This window comes from Gossypium arboreum, unplaced genomic scaffold, assembly GCF_025698485.1.
Source record: "Gossypium arboreum isolate Shixiya-1 unplaced genomic scaffold, ASM2569848v2 Contig00312, whole genome shotgun sequence".
Taxonomy (NCBI): domain Eukaryota; kingdom Viridiplantae; phylum Streptophyta; class Magnoliopsida; order Malvales; family Malvaceae; genus Gossypium; species Gossypium arboreum.
The window spans coordinates 1-23,267 of record NW_026440428.1 but is presented as its reverse complement, the minus strand read 5'-3'; the positions used below and the strand labels follow the sequence as shown (position 1 = coordinate 23,267).

Sequence of the window (23,267 nt, the reverse complement as noted above, 5' to 3'; positions counted from 1 at the left end):
AGGCTGAACAATATGGAAAAGACATAGTAGTACTTAAGAATCTAGTGAAAGAATTACACCAGATCCCAAAACTCAACCAAAGGTTTTAGGTCCTAGTGGCTATTATGATGAGAAATGGTTTAATTCCTTCCTAGAAGTTTCAGGACATGATGTTGTTGATGGAGTTACACACCATATCTATAATCTTGGACCTGGTATCCAAATATGTCTCAATTCAGTGTTCATTGAAGAGTTTTTAGAGGCTTACTTATTACTAGTAGGGTCGGGCTTAATTCGATGGATGCATATGCGGTGATGATCCAAACATGATTACCAAGATTCAAGATCCATCTTACTTAAATCAGGTTGCCCAAACCTATAAAGGTGTTTTGAATATTGTCAACAAGCTTAAACCGCAGTCGGGAGCTTGGGTTTCTAAATCTGGCGGAGCTCTTCACGGCGGTGCTAAAGATTTGTCCCCAACCTTTGCTGATGGATTTTGGTAATATTTTTCTCTCCTTTTCTTCTACCTCTACCTTTTCTTTGTGTATAATAAAACACGAGGTTGAACTTTTCTCCCTTAACAGGTATCTTGATCAATTGGGAATGGCTTCAACCTACAATCACAAGGTCTTCTGCAGGCAAACTCTAATCGGTGGAAATTATGCTTTACTTAATACTACAACATCTATTCCCAATCCAGACACTACGGGTCCGTATCTTCACACGTATAGTGTGAGCCTTATCGTTTTTTTTTCCATACAAAGAACCAACATAATTCATCTTATTAATTTGTTTCGTTTCTAGTGCACTTCTATGGAACCGACTTATGGAAGTCTTGTACTTGCCGTAACTCAAGAGTCTAACCCAAATTTGCGTGTATATGCTCACTGTGCGAAGAAAAAGGTAAGCCAACTTTGATAGAATGAACTTTTCGTTTATCAAATTATTTACTTTTATTAAATGTTATTAGCATCATTTTCTCTCTTGTAGCCTGGGATTTCTATCATTTTTCTTAACTTGTCGAAAGATAGCTCGTTCAACGTCACCCTTCCAAATTACGAGCACCAGAGTCGTAATTCGAGATCCACGGATGTTGCGAAGCCTGAATTTAGAGGTTCCAAGGATAGAGAGGAGTATCATTTGGCTGCGCTAGCTGGAAATATACAAGGTCAAATCGTGTTGCTAAATGACGTTCCAATGGTCCCAACAGAAACATTCGACATTCCGACGATGGAACCAAAGCTTGTCAATGCTTCCACGCCCATCTCTATTGCAGCTCATTCCATAGTCTATGTAACCATCAGAGACTTTCAAGCCCCTGCCCGTGCTTAAATTACATCATTACTTTATCTAAAATGTAATACCTTTAAACCCTGCTTGAACTTTTAGAATGTGACAAGAGTTTCTAACTTATTTTTCCAGTTGTTACTATTGTTCTTAGTTATGTACAAATTTTTAGATTTTAGTATCCCTCGATTTTTCTACCTTTATCTCAATTCATTTCTTACTATATTTTGCATGGACAAAAAAATCCACCGGGAATAAATCACTCACTGTCGCTTTTATATTAGATTCGGCATGTTTCCAATGTTTGTTTTTTCCATCTACATCATTTCCCTACATCTTCTGTCACAAGTTTCCTAGTGCAATTTCAAATTTAAAGACAGTGTCTTACATGTGTTAATGATAAAGATGAACACAATAAAATGCAATACAATTAATCAAAACTCATTTAGTTACCTTAGAAATACTTTTTTTTTCCAAATATTACAACATAACAAAAAATAAGAATTAAATGAAAGCTATTTGAAGAAAATAATATTCCTTTTCAATGTTTGGCGAAAAGAAACTTTATTAAGGATAACAAACGCCCTCTTTTGTCTGGGGCCGTTGTGGAACTGGTATAGGCCTATCCTTGTTGAAGATTGAAATTGTTCTACTTCAACCTCTTCATTCTGATTTTGTGGGATTTGAGTACTCTTTCAACTCGTGCCTTGGATGCCTAATTTGAGTAGCCAATTCGTTCATAACTTTCCCACGGCTTGTTTTGTTCTTTTATTCTTGTTTTCTCAGATATGATACTTCCTCTTTTACTTCTTTTTAGTTAGTAGGGAAAAATAACACAGGAGGTCCTTGTACAAAAGAGTCAAGACCTATTTAGTCCATGTACTATAAGAGAGTGTGCAAAAAGGGCAATTAATGACGAAATTGACTATTTATGTCAATAAAATGTTAGGACACGAGCAATTCAGGTCCATCTCAAATTAAAATAGGGTAACCTAGTCCCCATATTATTCAAATGTGTGGAAAAAGGGATAATTGAATAGGGGGTTAAATCCTCTCGTTTGTAAAAAAAAATGGTTCAGAGAAAAACAAGATAGGTGCAAATGTGAAAAAAATACATCTACACAATATAATCATCAGTTGGTAGAGTTTCATAAATTAAAAAAACTTAAATAATTCAAACAACTTTATATCAAATAATAAAGTTTATAAACATTCAAACATATGTAATTAATAGTTTTTAGTAATTTTGCAATGTCAGTAACCTCGAATTTCGATGGAAAATATACTTTGCAAATTTTAAATAAAGAATTTTGTACTACTTAGCCAACTGAGCCAAGTGTCAAATCCACTAGGTAGGTGGCTTAGCTATTGGGTTGTATTGTATAAAAGGTGAAATATGGGCACTTAGGCGGCATTTGTTCTTCCCTAATTGGTTTCATATTTTCAATATAACAAAAGGACAGAAAAGTTTAGGAAAATAAAATAAAAAATCCCTATAGGGTTTGGATTTTAGGTTATAACAGTTTGATTTTTTATGCAATTCATTACACTGAAAACAAAAGCAAGTCTTTCTTTGTCTTGGTAGTTCATGTCATCGTCGTTAAGATGTGCTTTGTAAAGGCCCTGTAAAATTCTCAAAACCAACAATTCCTTCTCTTATAAAACCCAAAGGTCTATCATTTCTATAAAATAAAGGAAAAAAACTTTCTCTTGAAATCTATATACGATAGAATTGATTTAAAATATATATTACTTTCAATTATCGAGTAAATTAAAATAACTCTGAAAGTTTTTTTACGTACGCAAATATTTTAAGATACGATAGAGTTTATGAAAATTCATGAAAGAGGTTTAGGTGTTTTGGAGCGAAAGGAGATAGGTCCTCTCCGGAAAATTTTCGAAGAAAAAAATGTGGGAAACTTTTTCAAATATGCTACTACTGTTGACACGGAATTTCTAAAGTTTCAAGTTTAATGATAGGTTTAATTATTGCAATAATATAATCTCCGCATACTTCCTTAACATGCAATATTTACTTGTTAAAATATTATTCAAAATACAATTTTCCTTGTGACAAAACCCACATTCCTATTCCATTGACAATACGGACAACAAGACATAAAAGCTAAAGAAACAATACAAGCCTTTAATTTGGAATTTAAATGGTAGACGGCCCAAAAGGGGTTATAAAATGAAATGTCCTCGCCAACTAACAAGTTGGAATTATTATCTCGATCAGTAGTTGAAAAGGAATTAGTTGCAAATGCAAAAGCGTAACTTTTAAACAAAATGATGATGATGCCTTTACCACGATTAAATTTCCTAACCAATTTTAAATTCGTATCTAATTGTAACAAACTTTTAATACACGCATATATATAAACGCATGCATGATTACAATTGCATTACCCTCAATTCTTCCCCCTCTTTCCTAATATCTAGATATCGTGAATATGGATTTGAAATGCATATTCATCCTAGCAATCCTTGTTTCCCAGATATCGCTTTCGTCGACGCAAAATGTGAACGTTGTGATTCAAGGAGCAATATCAATTGGTGAAACAGATGATAACTTTGTATGCGCTACATTGGATTGGTGGCCTACAGAAAAATGCAACTACAATCAATGTCCTTGGGGAAAGGCTGGACTATTAAATTTGGTAAGAATATTTTATTGTGTGTGTATGAACAATGTCTTTTACATAAATTTTGACTTTTCTTGTACTTTATGTTTTTCGTAGGATTTGAAAAAGAAGGGTCTGATAAATGCAATAAAAGGTGAGTTCTTCGTAAATAATATTACATGTCTCTATCATTAATTCATGCATGGTAGTCCAAATGAGATTGCAAATATTGCGATTCGAATCTCGTTAAAAGCCACCTCGTAAGAGTGGTTGTGTGAACGAGTTGGACTAAACTTGGTTCAAAGCTGGTAAGAACAATTTCAGACTAATTTTTGAAATTACTTTCAGCATCCAATCCTTTAAGAATCAAAGTTGGTGGGTCGTTGCAAGATCAAGTGGTGTACGGGTAGGAGGAGTTAAGAATTGCCCCAATTTCATGAAAAATGAAGATAGTTTATTCGGATTCTCTCAAGGCTGCCTTCCCATGGAAAGATGGGACGAACTCAATAAAATTTTCAATCAAACTGGGTTGGTATTTCTATTAATTCCGAAAAATAATTAAACATTCCATTTTTTTTTCTTAGTAAAGACATTGACTTTATTGATATGACATTTTGAAGAGTAAAGGTTACGTTCGGGTTGAATGCTCTTCTCGGAAGAAATCGGTCACAAATCGAAAAGGGTCTTGGGGTTGGCGACTGGAAATTGCAAAATGCAAGGGATTTCATGAAGTATACTATTTCCAAGGGATACAAAGTTGATTCTTATGAATTTGGTAACTAAATTTGTTTTCCCGAAGCTCTGCATGAGATTATTTTTCATTATACTTATCGAATTGTATTTTAATCAATTTATTATTTCAGGAAATCAACTCTCCGGAGCTGGGATGGGTGCAAGCGTTGAGGCTGAACAATATGGAAAAGACATAGTAGTACTTAAGAATCTAGTGAAAGAATTACACCCAGATCCCAAAACTCAACCAAAGGTTTTAGGTCCTAGTGGCTATTATGATGAGAAATGGTTTAATTCCTTCCTAGAAGTTTGAGGACATGATGTTGTTGATGGAGTTACACACCATATCTATAATCTTGGACCCGGTATCCAAATATGTCTCAATTCAAGGTTCATTGAAGAGTTTTAGAGGCTTACTTATTACTAGTAGGGTCGGTTTCTTAATTCGATGGATGCATATGCGGTGATGATCCAAACATGATTACCAAGATTCAAGATCCATCTTACTTAAATCAGGTTGCCCAAACCTATAAAGGTGTTTTGAATATTGTCAACAAGTTTAAACCGCAGTCGGGAGCTTGGGTTTCTAAATCATGCGGAGCTCTTCACGGCGGTGCTAAAGATTTGTCCCCAACCTTTCTTGATGGATTTTGGTAATATTTTCTCTCCTTTTCTTCTACCTCTACCTTTTCTTTGTGTATAATAAAACACGAGGTTGAACTTTTCTCCCTTAACAGGTATCTTGATCAATTGGGAATGGCTTCAACCTACAATCACAAGGTCTTCTGCAGGCAAACTCTAATCGGTGGAAATTATGATTTACTTAATACTACAACATCTATTCCCAATCCAGATTACTACGGGTCCGTATCTTCACACAGATAGTGTGAGCCTTATCGTTTCTTTTTTTCCATACAGCAACCAACATAATTCATCTTATTAATTTGTTTCGTTTCTAGTGCACTTCTATGGCACCGGCTTATGGGAAGTACTGTACTTGCCGTAACTCAAGAGTCTAACCCAAATTTGGGTGTATATGCTCACTGTGCGAAGAAAAAGGTAAGCCAACTTTGATAGAACGAACTTTTCGTTTATCAAATTATTTAATTTTATTAAATGTTATTAGCATCATTTTCTCTCTTGTAGCCTGGGATTTCTATCATTTTTATTAACTTGTCGAAAGATAGCTCGTTCAACGTCACCCTTCCAAATTACGAGCACCAGAGTCGTAATTCGAGATCCACGGATGTTGCGAAGCCTGAATTTAGAGGTTCCAAGGATAGAGAGGAGTATCATTTGGTCTGCGCTTAGCTGGAAATATACAAGGTCAAATCGTGTTGCTAAATGACGTTCCAATGGTCCCAATGAAACATTCGACATTCCGACGATGGAACCAAAGCTTGTCAATGCTTCCATGCCCATCTCTATTGCAGCTCATTCCATAGTCTATGTAACCATCGAGACTTTCAAGCCCTCACTGTGCTTAAATTACATCATTACTTTATCTAAAATGTAATACCTTTAAACCCCGCTTGAACTTTTAGAATGTGACAAGAGTTTCTAACTTATTTTTCTAGTTGTTACTATTGTTCTTAGTTATGTACAAATTTTTAGATTTTAGTATCCTCGATTTTTTACCTTTATCTCAATTCATTTCTTACTATATTTTGCATGGACAAAAAAATCCACCGGGAATAAATCACTCACTGTCGCTTTTATATTAGATTCGGCATGTTTCCAATGTTTGTTTTTTCCATCTACATCATTTCCCTACATCTTCTGTCACAAGTTTCCTAGTGCAATTTCAAATTTAAAGACAGTGTCTTACATGTGTTAATGATAAAGATGAACACAATAAAATGCAATACAATTAATCAAAACTCATTTAGTTACCTTAGAAATACCTTTTTTTTTCCAAATATTACAACATAACAAAAAATAAGAATTAAATGAAAGCTATTTGAAGAAAATAATATTCCTTTTCAATGTTTGGCGAAAAGAAACTTTATTAAGGATAACAAACGCCCTCTTTTGTCTGGGGCCGTTGTGGAACTGGTATAGGCCTATCCTTGTTGAAGATTGAAATTTTTCTACTTCAACCTCTTCATTCTGATTTTGTGGGATTTGAGTACTCTTTCAACTCGTGCCTTGGATGCCTAATTTGAGTAGCCAATTCGTTCATAACTTTCCCACGGCTTGTTTTGTTCTTTTATTCTTGTTTTCTGTATATGATACTTCCTCTTTTACTTCTTTTAGTTAGTAGGGAAAAATAACACAGGAGGTCCTTGTACAAAAGAGTCAAGACCTATTTAGTCCATGTACTATAAGAGAGTGTGCAAAAAAGGGCAATTAATGACGAAATTGACTATTTACGTCAATAAAATGTTAGGACACGAGCAATTCAGTCCATCTCAAATTAAAATAGGGTAACCTAGTCCGCATATTATTCAAATGTGTGGAAAAAGGGATAATTGAATAGGGGGTTAACTCCTCTTGTTTGTAAAAAAAAATGGTTCAGAGAAAAACAAGATAGGTGCAAATGTGAAAAAAATACATCTACACAATATAATCATCAGTTGGTAGAGTTTCATAAATTAAAAAAACTTAAATAATTCAAACAACTTTATATCAAATAATAAAGTTTATAAACATTCAAACATATGTAATTAATAGTTTTTAGTAATTTTGCAATGTCAGTAACCTCGAATTTCGATGGAAAATATACTTTGCAAATTTTAAATAAAGAATTTTGTACTACTTCGCCAACTGAGCCAAGTGTCAAATCCACTAGGTAGGTGGCTTAGCTATTGGGGTTTTATTGTATAAAAGGTGAAATATGGGCACTTGGGCGGCATTTGCTCTTCCCTAATTGGTTTCGAATTTTCAATATAACAAAAGGACACAAAAGTTTAGGAAAATAAAATAAAAAATCCCTATAGGGTTTGGATTTTAGGTTATAACGGTTTGATTTTTATGCGTTTCATTACATCGAAAACAAAAGCAAGTCTTTCTTTGTCTTGGTAGTTCATGTCATCGTCGTTAAGATGTGCTTTGTAAAGGCCCGTGTAAAATTCTCAAAACCAACAATTCCTTCTCTTATAAAAACCCAAAGTGGTCTATCATTTCTATAAAATAAAGGAAAAAAACTTTCTCTTGAAATCTATATACGATAGAATTGATTTAAAATATATATTACTTTCAATTATCGAGTAAATTAAAATAACTCTGAAAGTTCTTTTACGTACACAAATATTTTAAGATACGATAGAGTTTATGAAAATTCATGAAAGAGGTTTAGGGTTTTGGAGCAAAAGGAGATAGGTCCTCTCCGGAAAATTTTCGAAGCAAAAAATGTGGGAAACTTTTTCAAATATGCTACTACTGTTGACACGGAATTTCTAAAGTTTCAAGTTTAATGATAGGTTTAATTATTGCAATAATATAATCTCCGTATACTTCCTTAACATGCAATGTTTACTTGTTAAAATATTATTCAAAATACAATTTTCCTTGTGACAAAACCCACATTCCTATTCCATTGACAATACGGACAACAAGACATAAAAGCTAAAGAAACAATACAAGCCTTTAATTTGGAATTTAAATGGTAGACGGCCCAAAAGTGGTTATAAAATGAAATGTCCTTGCCAACTAACAAGTTGGAATTATTATCTCGACCGTAGTTGAAAAGGAATTAGTTGCAGCTACAAAACTGTAACTTTTAAACAAAATGATGATGATGCCTTTACCACGACTAAATTTCCTAACCAATTTTAAATTCGTATCTAATTGTAACAAACTTTTAATACATGCATATATATAAACGCATGCATGATTACAATTGCATTACCCTCAATTCTTCCCCCTCTTTCCTAATATCTAGATATCGTGAATATGGATTTGAAATGCATATTCAGCCTAGCGATCCTTGTTTCCCAGATATCGCTTTCGTCGACGTAAAATGTGAACGTTGTGATTCAAGGAGCAACATCAATTGGTGAAACAGATGATAACTTTGTATGCGCTACATTGGATTGGTGGCCTACTGAAAAATGCAACTACAATCAATGTCCTTGGGGAAAGGCTGGACTATTAAATTTGGTAAGAATATTTTATTGTGCGTGTATGAACAATGTCTTTTACATAAATTTTGACTTTTCTTGTACTTTATGTTTTTCGTAGGATTTGAAAAAGAAGGGTCTGATAAATGGAATAAAAGGTGAGTTCTTTGTAAATAATATTACATGTCTCTATCATTAATTCATGCATGGTAGTCCAAATGAGATTGCAAATATTGCGATTCGAATACTGTTAAAAGCCACCTCGTAAGAGTGGTTGTGTGAACGAGTTGGACTAAACTTGGTTCAAAGCTGGTAAGAACAATTTCAGACTAATTTTTGAAATTACTTTCAAAGATTCAATCCTTTAAGAATCAAAGTTGGTGGGTCGTTGCAAGATCAAGTGGTGTACGTGGTAGGAGGAGTTAAGAATTGCCCCAATTTCATGAAAAATGAAGATAGTTTATTCGGATTCTCTCAGGGCTGCCTTCCCATGGAAAGATGGGACGAACTCAATAAAATTTTCAATCAAACTGGGTTGGTATTTCTATTTATTCCGAAAAATAATTAAACATTCCATTTTTTTTTCTTAGTAAAGACATTGACTTTATTGATATGACATTTTGAAGAGTAAAGGTTACGTTCGGGTTGAATGCTCTTCTCGGAAGAAATCGGTCACAAATCGAAAAGGGTCTTTGGGTTGGCGATTGGAAATTGCAAAATGCAAGGGATTTCATGAAGTATACTATTTCCAAGGGATACAAAGTTGATTCTTATGAATTTGGTAACTAAATTTGTTTTCCCGAAGCTCTGCATGAGATTATTTTTCATTATACTTTTCGAATTGTATTTTAATCAATTTATTATTTCAGGAAATCAACTCTCCGGAGCTGGGATGGGTGCAAGCGTTGAGGCTGAACAATATGGAAAAGACATAGTAGTACTTAAGAATCTAGTGAAAGAATTACACCCAGATCCCAAAACTCAACCAAAGGTTTTAGGTCCTAGTGGCTATTATGATGAGAAATGGTTTAATTCCTTCCTAGAAGTTTGAGGACATGATGTTGTTGATGGAGTTACACACCATATCTATAATCTTGGACCTGGTATCCAAATATGTCTCAATTCGGTGTTCATTGAAGAGTTTTAGAGGCTTACTTATTACTAGTAGGGTCGGTTTCTTAATTCGATGGATGCATATGCAGTGATGATCCAAACATGATTACCAAGATTCAAGATCCATCTTACTTAAATCAGTTGCCCAAACCTATAAAGGTGTTTTGAATATTGTCAACAAGTTTAAACCGCAATGGGAGCTTGGGTTTCTAAATCAAGCGAGCTCTTCACTGCGGTGCTAAAGATTTGTCCCCAACCTTTGCTTGATGGATTTTGGTAATATTTTTCTTTCCTTTTCTTCTACCTCTACCTTTTCTTTGTGTATAATAAAACACGAGGTTGAACTTTTCTCCTTAATGTATCTTGATCAATTGGGAATGGCTTCAACCTACAATCACAAGGTCTTCTGCAGCAAACTCTAATCGGTGGAAATTATGATTTACTTAATACTACAACATCTATTCCCAATCCAGACATACTACGGGTCCGTATCTTCACACGTATAGTGTGAGCCTTATCGTTTTTTTTTTCCATACAGCAACCAACATAATTCATCTTATTAATTTGTTTCGTTTCTAGTGCACTTCTATGGCACCGCTTATGGAAGTAATGTACTTGCCGTAACTCAAGAGTCTAACCCAAATTTGGGTGTATATGCTCACCGTATGTAAGAAAAGGTAAGCCAACTTTGATAGAACGAACTTTTCGTTTATCAAATTATTTAATTTTATTAAATGTTATTAGCATCATTTTCTCTCTTGTAGCACGATTTCTATCATTTTATTAACTTGTCGAAAGATAGCTCGTTCAAAGTCACCCTTCCAAATTACGAGCACCGAGTCGTAATTCGAGATCCACGGATGTTGCGAAGCTCAATTTAGAGGTTCCAAGGATAGAGAGGAGTATCATTTGGTCGCGCTTAGCTGGAAATATACAAGGTCAAATCGTGTTGCTAAATGACGTTCCAATGGTCCCAACAAAACATTCGACATTCCGACGATGGAACCAAAGCTTGTCAATGCTTCCACGCCCATCTCTATTGCAGCTCATTCCATAGTCTATGTAACCATCGAGACTTTCAAGCCCTCACTGTGCTTAAATTACATCATTACTTTATCTAAAATGTAATACCTTTAAACCCTGCTTGAACTTTTAGAATGTGACAAGAGTTTCTAACTTATTTTTCTAGTTGTTACTATTGTTCTTAGTTATGTACGAATTTTTAGATTTTAGTATCCCTCGATTTTTTTACCTTTATCTCAATTCATTTCTTACTATATTTTGCAGGGACAAAAAAATCCACCGGGAATAAATCACTCACTGTCGCTTTTATATTAGATTCGGCATGTTTCCAATGTTTGTTTTTTCCATCTACATCAGTTCCCTACATCTTCTGTCACAAGTTTCCTAGTGCAATTTCAAATTTAAAGACAGTGTCTTACATGTGTTAATGATAAAGATAAACACAATAAAATGCAATACAATTAATCAAAACTCATTTAGTTACCTTAGAAATACCTTTTTTTACCAAATATTACAACATAACAAAAAATAAGAATTAAATGAAAGCTATTTGAAGAAAATAATATTCCTTTTCAATGTTTGGCGAAAAGAAACTTTATTAAGGATAACAAACGCCTCTTTTGTGCAGGGGTTGTGGAACCGGTATAGGACTATCCTTGTTGAAGATTGAAATTGTTCTACGTCAACCTCTTCATTCGATTTTGTGGGATTTGAGTACTCTTTCAACTCGTGCCTTGGATGCCTAATTTGAGTAGCCAATTGTTCATAACTTTCCCACGGCTTGTTTTGTTCTTTTATTCTTGTTTTCTGTATATGATACTTCCTCTTTTACTTCTTTTAGTTAGTAGGGAAAAATAACACAGGAGGTCCTTGTACAAAAGAGTCAAGACCTATTTAGTCCATGTACTATAAGAGAGTGTGCAAAAAAGGGCAATTAATGATGAAATTGACTATTTACGTCAATAAAATGTTAGGACACGAGCAATTCAGTCCATCTCAAATTAAAATAGGGTAACCTAGTCCGCATATTATTCAAATGTGTGGAAAAAGGGATAATTGAATAGGGGGTTAACTCCTTTCGTTTGTAAAAAAAAATGGTTCAGAGAAAAACAAGATAGGTGCAAATGTGAAAAAAATACATCTACACAATATAATCATCAGTTGGTAGAGTTTCATAAATTAGAAAAACTTAAATAATTCAAACAACTTTATATCAAATAATAAAGTTTATAAACATTCAAACATATGTAATTAATAGTTTTTAGTAATTTTGCAATGTTAGTAACCTCGAATTTCGATGGAAAATATACTTTGCAAATTTTAAATAAAGAATTTTGTACTACTTCGCCAACTGAGCCAAGTGTCAAATCCACTAGGTAGGTGGCTTAGCTATTGGGGTTTTATTGTATAAAAGGTGAAATATGGGCACTTGGGCGGCATTTGTTCTTCCCTAATTGGTTTCAAATTTTCAATATAACAAAAGGACAGAAAAGTTTAGGAAAATAAAATAAAAAATCCCTATAGGGTTTGGATTTTAGGTTATAACGGTTTGATTTTTTATGCGTTTCATTACACTGAAAACAAAAGCAAGTCTTTCTTTGTCTTGGTAATTCATGTCATCGTCGTTAAGATGTGCTTTGTAAAGGCCCGGTGTAAAATTCTCAAAACCAACAATTCCTTCTCTTATAAAAACCTAGTGGTCTATCATTTCTATAAAATAAAGGGAAAAAAAAACTTTCTACTGAAATCTATATACGATAGAATTGATTTAAAATATATATTAGTTTCAATTATCGAGTAAATTAAAATAACTCTGAAAGTTCTTTTATGTACGCAAATATTTTAAGATACGATAGAGTTTATGAAAATTCATGAAAGAGGTTTAGGGTTTTGGAGCGAAAGGAGATAGGTCCTGTAACACCCCAAACCCGGCCCAGAAGTTACGACCGAATCTGGCGTGTCACATTGAAGTGTTTTTCGAAAACCATGTTTCCATTGAAAACCCTTCTTGATGTTTAGAAACTTTTACCGTTTAAACTTGTATAAAACTTTAGTCTTATTTTTTTCCAAAACGTGATTCATTGTAATAATCAAAAAAATTGTTAACAACCTTGTAAAATCTTATGGGAAACTTTGAAAACTTATAAACCTTTGTAGTGGTAGAAACATGTTATTTTAAAAACAGTTAAGTATCGAGAAATCAAACCTTCTTTGTTATGGCTTAAAGTGAATGGAAGCTGTGCACCAGGTAGGAAGCCAGAAAAGAGGTGGTGAGTCTATTGGACTGCTTAAGTACCAAGCTCTTCATGGATCCAATCCTAGACATGCACACATCCATTGCCACACTTAAAGCATATTGCTTGTCCACGAACCACAAATTAAGTTTAAGTCTATTTAAAATATTTATTTCCTTTGAAAACATTTACGCTATGAAAGCTTTGCTCAGATTCGTGATATTTTGAAAATAAGTAACTTTTATAAAAGCGCCTAGAGCTAACCAATTTAATAACCCAAAATATTAAAAATAATAAAAAAAGCGCCTTATTACAACTTAAACTAGAATAAAATAATCAAAATAATAATTGCAAAACTTATTTTAAAGAAAATGAAACTTAATCTTTGTGGCCACTCTGAATCCCGCCACTCCAAGTCCATCGATCTAAGGCTCACCGCAAAAATGGGAAAAAGGGGGGTGAGTTTGGAAAACTCAGTGTGTAAAGTATCCCAACCAGAGCCCAAATCAGTTCAAGCTTTACTGGGCCTAAGCCCTATTCAGAAATCAGTGTTAACTAGGCCTTAGCCCATATCAGTATTAATCTGGGTCGTAGCCCTATTACAAGTCGAGATATATTGGGCCTTGCCCATATTAACACAGTTGGGCCCATTTTAATACAGTTGGCCCATAATAAAACAGTCTCATATGATTCATGCATGATAACCCCATCCAACCCTGCACTTGCCTCCGTCCATCCCTACACTTCCTGTGGGGAATAAATCACCCACGCCATCCCTACACTTACAGTGTTAGCACCGATTGCGGCACTAACTATAATCCGACAAAAGTCTTATATCGTAATATGTGGCACGACCACCGAACAGGTTCTTCCTCCATAACAAAACCCAACCCCATGCAATGCGATATACATGTCATGGCATATAACAAATGTAATCGTAATATCATGTATTTCACCAAAATTAACCCTGTGGGTATGACGGTCATTTTGCACCTAGGGGTAAAACGATAATTTTCATACTTAGGGGTAGTTTAATAAAATTTACTATTCTAGAGTTTACATACATATTCTAACCATCAACACATTAATGTAAACACTTACCGAAGCGTTTTTTTCAATCAGTTCGCTGGCCCACTAACCTATTTTCGGCCCATTAGACCCAAATATACCGAAGTGCACGAAATTACGCACTCTGCAATCATACTGCTTGCGATTATCAAAATTTCGCAAGTTCATAAATGCCGGCTTTTCAACTTTTCGGCTTTTACCGATCTAGTCTATGAGTGGGTGTCGTTTACACACCTGTTTGTGACGAAACGCTGACGAGTTCCACACACGAACTGCCTACAATCAATTACTAATATGTTAACTATGAATCCATAGCAACTTATCTGCAAAACTCCTTACTAAAAATCGACCATTAACACTTTAGGCACTAGTGTTCTTACCTTTGCCGAAAAAATGGACTAGATCTAATTCTGGTCGTTCCAAATATCCAAGCCTTCGATTAGTAGCCTTTAATCCACACTATAGGAAAACAAATCAGATATCACCACTAAACCTTTTGAGTACAATCAACAGGCACCCTTTGCATATAGGGGTTTTTCGGCTTTTACCTTAATTCATGAATAACGAAAGAAAGATTCGAGCATTTACCTATATTGTTATGACACTACTCCCAATCGATTGTAGATCCAACTACAAAGACAAGAAGGAAAAATACTCAACCAAGGGTTCGCCTTTGTAGTACCTCAAAGTAGTAAGATTTCGATTTTGAAAGAAAAGATACGAGGTTTGGCTTCAATGGAAATTGCTAACCAGTTTTTTGAGGATTTATGAGAGAAAAGAAGAAGAAGAATATGAAGGATTTAGGTTCGGAAAAAGATAGGATGAGAATCAGAAGATGAGAAAGAGGAGAGAAGAGGGAAAGAGATGAGAGATATAGAAAAGAATAGAAAATAGGAGAAGGAAAAAAAAAAAATCTTAAAGGCCTAAAATATTCTAAGACTCTTTAGCTATGGCCGAATGAGGAATTCTTTAAATTCCAATTCCTAATTTGCTCCTTGATTTTTGGCCAAATTTGAAGTTTGAATTTCATTCAAACTCCCCAACCAATCAGCATTATCCACCTGCTTGCACCGCTTCGCATGTTGCCAAGAGTCTGGTTAGACCCCAATTCCTCCCCACGCATGCAAAAAAAAACCCAAACCTTGCATGCCCGAATGCAACTCGAACCCAGACCTCCGTCGCCTTGCGCCCACCCTCGTGCTCCCGGCCACCGCACATGCTTTCTTCCTTGCTAATACATGGTCACAATTAATTATAAACCTTACCTTGATTCGACCCACTTTAAAATTAAATGAATTCACAAGATATGCACTCGAACTGCGCCTCTCTATATACCCAAAGACGCTACACCCATCGAGCCACAGTGCTTCTTGTGACATAGCTCGGTCGCAATTATTCTTAAACCTTATTTTAGTGCGATCCGCTTATTAAAATAAAAACAAGCCTTTATGTGCCAACCTCGAACCTAGGCACTATACCACACTCCCAAAGCCCTCGCCACTTTGGCCGAGCTTCCTTTTGTGTTACCTTTTATCCCCAACTTTATATAAAAGCTCTCTGCTGTGGTTCACGATATAAAGAAAAATAAAACTCTTTTGCACTGCTGGGAGTCGAACCCCAACTCTCCTTCCCACTACCTAGCATGCTTAGCCACTAGGCCAGTGCTCCTTTATGCTAAAACTCATTGAAGTTATTAATAAGGCCTATTGCCCAGATCCCTAAAGAAACAAAAATAATTATTTTTGCTAGAGTCTTGGATCAATTTTTCCCATACTTTAAATACTTCTAAATTTATTTAAAACTAAAATAATAATAATAATAATAACCATAATAATGAAGATTTCAAATACTATAATATATATATATTTTTTCCTAATAATAATAATTATAATTTCCATAAATCAATAAAAATAGATACAAGAAAATTTTTAATAATATGTTAATTTAAACACTAAATTAACAACAATAATTTTATAAATATATTTGTATCTAATAATTATAATGATAATAATTTTCATAAAAATTAAAATATTAGTACTAACATAAATATTTTATCAATATATATATTTTTAAACACTAGTAATATTCAAAACTTCTCAATATTCGTGTTTTCTTCTATCCGAATCCTGCACTCAAAGCCCAACTCTTCTAGGCCCAATTTTTGGGCGTTATAACTCTATCCCTAAAAAATTTCGTCCTCGAAATTTCCAACTATCAACTAATCAGATTACTCAAGTCAAACCACTATGCTTCGTGCAAGACTCTAGCTCTAATTGTAAATTAAGTAATTAATACACCATGAGAGAAGTACGCACCAAAGATCCGCTTTGAGCGTCTCCATTCTCACGGCAACATGTCGATAGACCAAAGTGGGTCGTCTCGCCTCGAGATGTCCCATACCCCTATCTGGTGCTCCACGACCACGACCCATTCCATTGCTACGGCCTCTTGCTGGCTGCTGACCACCCCTCGGCGGCTGTATATTACCCGTACTAGTAGTTTGTCCATAATCTGGTCTCCGAGGACACTCTTTGAAACGATGCTCCATCGATCCGCATCTTAAACAGGCTCCAATCCTTTTCCAAAGATTCGCCATAATGGCTTTTCCCGCAATCAACACAAGGTTGTAATCTAACAAAGACAACAGGGCTTCACTGGACCGACCCATCCGCCTGCACCTTTCCCGTGCCTTTGATCGAATTGGAAGGCTTTAAATCCATTTTGTTTCTACTCCTTTTCTTTTCCAGCTCTGGCGCTCAAGGCTTCACATCCTCGGCTATTTTAGCTTTCTCTACTAATGTCAGAAAATCTCGCCCTCTCGTGGAGCTATTAATACCAGTAGACTATCCGGAGGCCATCCTCGAACCGAACACAACATTCAGTACTCTGTTGCTACTATTCCACGGGCATATCGGCTAAGTCGCAAAAACTCGCCTCATACTCACCACGATCGATCCCTTGAGTTAAGTTTAAGAATTCTTTCCTCCGGGCATCTACATAGTTTGCCCCAACATACTTCCCTTGAAATGCGAATTTAAAGAATTCCTGTAATCCGCCGAGTTGGATACCCTCTTTCACGATCAACCACCACTGGTAAGCTTCCTCCTAAGTAGTGATATCGCCTTTCACTTTTTTGTTCACCGCAATCCGTGTCATCCATTATTCTCTCCGTGGCTTCCAACCAAGATTTCACCACATTCGGGCTACTCGAAATGCCCTTAAAACTTCGCTCCATTCGACGGAGACGTTCCAAAACCCGACCCACGGCTTCCCACCGGTGTTGGGTCTAGCGACCCTCTCCAAAATCTGAAGCATGGCTTGGGATAGTCGTCATCCCTAGCCGCACGATCATACTGGTCTTGTCCCACTATCTCGTCAGAGGCGATGCCGGTGTCTCACTAGCGCCCACCACGTATAGTATCGAGGCAAGGGCTCACTGAGCCCCTCTACGGCCTCTACCACGGCCCCTAGTACCCCGTCCACGAGTACCACGTGTGCTCATTGTATCTATCGAATTGTCTGTATTAAGAGTTTTATGCACAGATAGAGTTTCAGAGTTCGCTTTCACAAATCTCAGCCTAGCTACAGTCTCAATCTTATAGTCTCAATATAGTTTTAACTACAATGTCATAGCAGAGTTTCAATAATATAACAAATACTTAGTAAAGTTTAGAAAAGGTACTTGCAGACTTGGTGCCGGGATTCAGCAGCCACTTCTTCTAAATCAACAATTCAAATTTATTCTTTGTGCATTTTGAAAACAAAATTTAAAAGAATTTTCTAACATTTTCACAAAATCGATTTTAGTGTTTTTTCCATATAACTAGATTTCAAAATTTTATAAAAACTTTTAGACCCGATCCACAGCCGAGTTGTTGCAACCGGGCTCGATACCACTAAATGTAACACCCCAAACCCGCCCGAAGTTACGAATCGAATCAAGGCGTGTCACATTGAAGTGTTTTTCAAAACCATGTTTCCATTGAAAACCCTTCTTGATGTTTAGAAACTTTTACCGCTTAAACTTGTATAAAACTTTAGTCTTATTTTTTCCAAAACGTGATTCATTGTAATAATCAAAAAATTGTTAACAACCTTGTAAAATCTTATGGGAAACTTTGAAAACTTATAAACCTTTGTAGTGGCGTAAACATGTTATTTTAAAAACAGTTAAGTATCGAGAAATCAAACCTTCTTTGTTATGGCTTAAAGTGAATGGAAGTCATGCACCGTAGGAAGCCGTAAAAGAGGTGGTGAGTCTATTGACCGCTTAAGTACCAAGCTCTTCATGGATCCAATCCTAGACATGCACACATCCATTGCCACACTTAAAGCATATTGCTTGTCCACGAACCACAAATTAAGTTTAAGTCTATTTAAAATATTTATTTCCTTTGAAAACATTTACGTTATGGAAGCTTTGCTCGGTATTCGTGATATTTTGAAAATAAGTAACTTTTATAAAACGCGCCCTAGAGCTAACCAATTTAATAACCCAAAATATTAAAAATAATAAAAAAGAGCCTTTATTACAACTTAAACTAGAATAAAATAATCAAAATAATAATTATAAACTTATTTTAAAGAAAATGTAAACTTAATCTTTGTGGCCACTCTGAATCCCGCCCAGCTCCAAGTCCATCGATCTAAGGCTCACCTGCAAAAATGGGAAAAAGGGGGGTGAGTTTGGAAAACTCAGTGTGTAAAGTATCCCAACCAGAGCCCAAATCAGTTCAAGCTTTACTGGGCCTAAGCCCTATTCAGAAATCAGTGTTAACTAGGCCTTAGCCCATATCAGTATTAATCTGGGTCGTAGCCCTATTACAAGTCGAGATATATTGGGCCTTGCCCATATTAACACAGTTGGGCCCATTTTAATACAGTTGGCCCATAATAAAACAGTCTCATATGATTCATGCATGATAACCCCATCCAACCTCGCACTTGCCTCCGTCCATCCCTACACTTCACTGGGAATAAATCACCCACGCCATCCCTACACTTACAAGTTAGCACCGATTATGACACTAACTATAATCCGCAAAGAAAGCTTCTTATATCGTAATATGTGGCATGACCACCGTAACGGGTTCTTCCTCCATAACAAAACCCAACCCCATACAATGATATACATGTCATGGCATATAACAAATGTAATCGAATATCATGTATTTCACCAAAATTAACCCTGTGGGTATGACGGTCATTTTGCACCTAGGGGTAAAACGATAATTTTCATACTTCGGGTAGTTTAATAAAATTTACTATTCTAGAGTTTACATACATATTCTAACCATTAACACATTAATGTAAACACTTACCGAGTGTTTTTATCAATCAGCCCGCTTGGCCCACTAACCTATTTTCGCCCATTAGACCCAAATATACCGGTGCACGAATTACGCACTCTGCAATCATACCGCTTGCGATTATCAAAATTTTGCAAGTTCATAAATGCCGGCTTTTCAACTTTTCGGCTTTTACCGATCTAGTCTATGAGTGGGTGTCGTTTACACACTGCTTGTGACGAAACGGCGACGAGTTCCACACACGAACCGCCTACAATCAATTACTAATACGTTAACTATGAATCCATAGCAACTTATCTCAAAACTCCTTACTAAAATCGACCATTAACACTTTAGGCACTAGTGTTCTTACCTTTGCCGAAAAAATGGACTAGATCTAATTCGTCGCTCCAAATATCCAAGCCTTCGATTAGTAGCCTTTAATCCACACTATAGGAAAACAAATCGATATCACCACTAAACCTTTTGAGTACAATCAACAGCACCCTTTGCATATAGGGGTTTTTCGGCTTTTACCTTAATTCATGAATAACGAAAGAAAGATTCGAGCGTTTACCTATATTGTTATGACACTACTCCTAATCGATTGTAGATCCAACTACAGCACAAGAAGGGAAAAATACTCAACCAAGGGTTTGGCCTTTGTAGTACCTCAAAGTAGTAAGATTTCGATTTTGAAAGAAAAGATACGAGGTTTGGCTTCAATGGAAATTCGGCTAACCAGTTTTTTTGAGGATTTATGAGAGAAAAGAAGAAGAAGAATATGAAGGATTTAGGTTCGGGAAAAAGATAGGATGAGAATCAGCAAGATGAGAAAGAGGAGAGAAGAGGGAAAGAGATGAGAGATATAGAAAAGAATAGAAAATAGGAGAAGGAAAAAAAAAAAATCTTAAAGGCCTAAAATATTCGGCACTCTTTAGCTATGGCCGAATGAGGAATTCTTTTTAAATTCCAATTCCCTAATTTGCTCCTTGATTTTTGGCCAAATTTAAAGTTTGAATTTCATTCAAACTCCCCAACCGATCAGCATTATCCACCTGCTTGCACCGCTTCTGCATGCTGCCAAGAGTCCTGGTTAGACCCCAATTCCTCCCCACGCATGCAGCAAAAAAACCCAAACCTTGCATGCCCGAATCTGCACTCGAACCCAGACCTCCGTCGCCTTGCGCCCACCCTCGTGCTCTCGCCACTGCACCATGCTTTCTTCCTTGCTAATACATGGTCACAATTAATTATAAACCTTACCTTGATTCGACCCACTTTAAAATTAAATGCAAATTACACAGCATCTGAGACTCGAACTCGCGCCTCTCTATATACCCAAAGACGCTACTGACCATCGAGCCACAGTAGCTTCTTGTGACATAGCTCGGTCGCAATTATTCTTAAACCTTATTTTAGTGCGATCCGCTTATTAAAATAAAAACAAGCCTTTGCGTGTGCCAACCTCGAACCTAGGCACTATACCACACTCCCAGCCTCGCCATCGGGCCGAGCTTCCTTTGTGTTACCTTTTATCCCCAACTTTATATAACAGCTCTGCGTGGTTCCTCGATATAAAGAAAAATAAAACTCTTTTGCACTGTTGGGAGTCGAACCCCAACTCTCCTTCCCACTACCTAGCATGCTTAGCCACTAGGCCGTGCTCCTTTATGCTAAAACTCATTGAAGTTATTAATAAGGCCTATTGCCCGGATCCCTAAAGAAACAAAAATAATTATTTTTGCTAGAGTCTTGGATCAATTTTTCCCATACTTTAAATACTTCTAAATTTATTTAAAACTAAAATAATAATAATAATAATAACCATAATAATGAAGATTTCAAATACTATAATATATATTTTTTTTCCTAATAATAATAATTATAATTTCCATAAATCAATAAAAATAGATACAAGAAAATTTTTAATAATATGTTAATTTAAACACTAAATTAACAACAATAATTTTATAAATATATTTGTATCAAATAATTATAATGATAATAATTTTCATAAAAATTAAAATATTAGTACTAACATAAATATTTTATCAATATATATATTTTTAAACACTAGTAATATTCAAAACTTCTCAATATTCAGGTTTTCTTCTATCCGAATCCCAGACTCAAAGCCCAACTCTTCTAGGCCCAATTTTTGGGGCGTTACAGGTCCTCTTCGGAAAATTTTCGAAGAAAAAAATGTGGGAAACTTTTTCAAATATGCTACTACTGTTGACACGGAATTTCTAAAGTTTCAAGTTTAATGATAGGTTTAATTATTGCAATAATATAATCTCTGCATACTTCCTTAACATGCAATATTTACTTGTTAAAATATTATTCAAAATACAATTTTCCTTGTGACAAAACCCACATTCCTATTCCATTGACAATACGGACAACAAGACATAAAAGCTAAAGAAACAATACAAGCCTTTAATTTGGAATTTAAATGGTAGACGGCCCAAAAGTGGTTATAAAATGAAATGTCCTTGCCAACTAACAAGTTGGAATTATTATCTCGACCGTAGTTGAAAAAGAATTAGTTGCAGCTGCAAAACTGTAACTTTTAAACAAAATGATGATGATGCCTTTACCACAATTAAATTTCCTAACCAATTTTAAATTCATATCTAATTGTAACAAACTTTTAATACACGCATATATATAAACGCATGCATGATTACAATTGCATTACCCTCAATTCTTCCCCCTCTTTCCTAATATCTAGATATCGTGAATATGGATTTGAAATGCATATTCAGCCTAGCAATCCTTGTTTCCCAGATATCGCTTTCGTCGACGCAAAATGTGAACGTTGTGATTCAAGGAGCAACATCAACTGGTGAAACAGATGATAACTTTGTATGCGCTACATTGGATTGGTGGGCTACTGAAAAATGCAACTACAATCAATGTCCTTGGGGAAAGGCTGGACTATTAAATTTGGTAAGAATATTTTATTGTGCGTGTATGAACAATGTCTTTTACATAAATTTTGACTTTTCTTGTACTTTATGTTTTTCGTAGGATTTGAAAAAGAAGGGTCTGATAAATGCAATAAAAGGTGAGTTCTACGTAAATAATATTACATGTCTCTATCATTAATTCATGCATGGTAGTCCAAATGAGATTGCAAATATTGCGATTCGAATACTGTTAAAAGCCACCTCGTAAGAGTGGTTGTGTGAACGAGTTGGACTAAACTTGGTTCAAAGCTGGTAAGAACAATTTCAGACTAATTTTTGAAATTACTTTCAGCATTCAATCCTTTAAGAATCAAAGTTGGTGGGTCGTTGCAAGATCAAGTGGTGTACGGGGTAGGAGGAGTTAAGAATTGCCCCAATTTCATGAAAAATGAAGATAGTTTATTCGGATTCTCTCAGGGCTGCCTTCCCGTGGAAAGATGGGACGAACTCAATAAAATTTTCAATCAAACTGGGTTGGTACTTCTATTTATTCCGAAAAATAATTAAACATTCCATTTTTTTTTCTTAGTAAAGACATTGACTTTATTGATATGACATTTTGAAGAGTAAAGGTTACGTTTGGGTTGAATGCTCTTCTCGGAAGAAATCGGTCACAAATCGAAAAGGGTCTTTGGGTGGCTACTGGAAATCGCAAAATGCAAGGGATTTCATGAAGTATACTATTTCAAGGGATACAAAGTTGATTCTTATGAATTTGGTAACTAAATTTGTTTTCCGAAGCTCGCATGAGATTATTTTTCATTATACTTTTCGAATTGTATTTTAATCAATTTATTATTTCAGAAATCAACTCTCCTGAGCTGGGATGGGTGCAAGCGTTGAGGCTGAACAATATGGAAAAGACATAGTAGTACTTAAG

At 35.4% G+C, this 23,267-nt stretch overlaps 2 protein-coding genes and 1 pseudogene across 2 annotated transcripts; all 3 read left to right on the top strand.

The window, feature by feature from the left end:
- The first annotated feature begins 305 nt into the window (after positions 1-305).
- LOC128288885 (heparanase-like protein 1) lies at positions 306-1,314 on the top strand. The gene is made up of 4 exons (XM_053024962.1): positions 306-481; positions 567-714; positions 787-885; positions 973-1,314. Exons 1-4 carry the CDS (start codon positions 306-308, stop codon positions 1,312-1,314), a joined length of 765 nt encoding a protein of 254 aa, XP_052880922.1.
- Positions 1,315-3,584: 2,270 nt separating this feature from the next.
- LOC108465901 (heparanase-like protein 2) lies at positions 3,585-9,737 on the top strand (annotated as a pseudogene).
- Positions 9,738-22,120: 12,383 nt separating this feature from the next.
- On the top strand, positions 22,121-23,105 carry LOC128288884 (heparanase-like protein 2; the record flags this gene model as incomplete). The annotated part of the gene is made up of 4 exons (XM_053024961.1): positions 22,121-22,367; positions 22,449-22,485; positions 22,680-22,864; positions 22,953-23,105. Coding segments are annotated over exons 1-4 (582 nt in total), but the record flags the coding sequence as incomplete, so codon positions are not given.
- Positions 23,106-23,267: the final 162 nt, after the last annotated feature.

Coding starts and splice junctions, on each gene's coding strand:
- LOC128288885 (XM_053024962.1), top strand. CDS start 306: ATGATTACCAAGATTCAAGATCCATCTTACTTAAATCAGGTTGCCCAA. Junction 482..566: donor ACCTTTGCTGATGGATTTTG/GTAATATTTTTC, acceptor CTCCCTTAACAG/GTATCTTGATCAATTGGGAA. Junction 886..972: donor CTCACTGTGCGAAGAAAAAG/GTAAGCCAACTT, acceptor TCTCTCTTGTAG/CCTGGGATTTCTATCATTTT.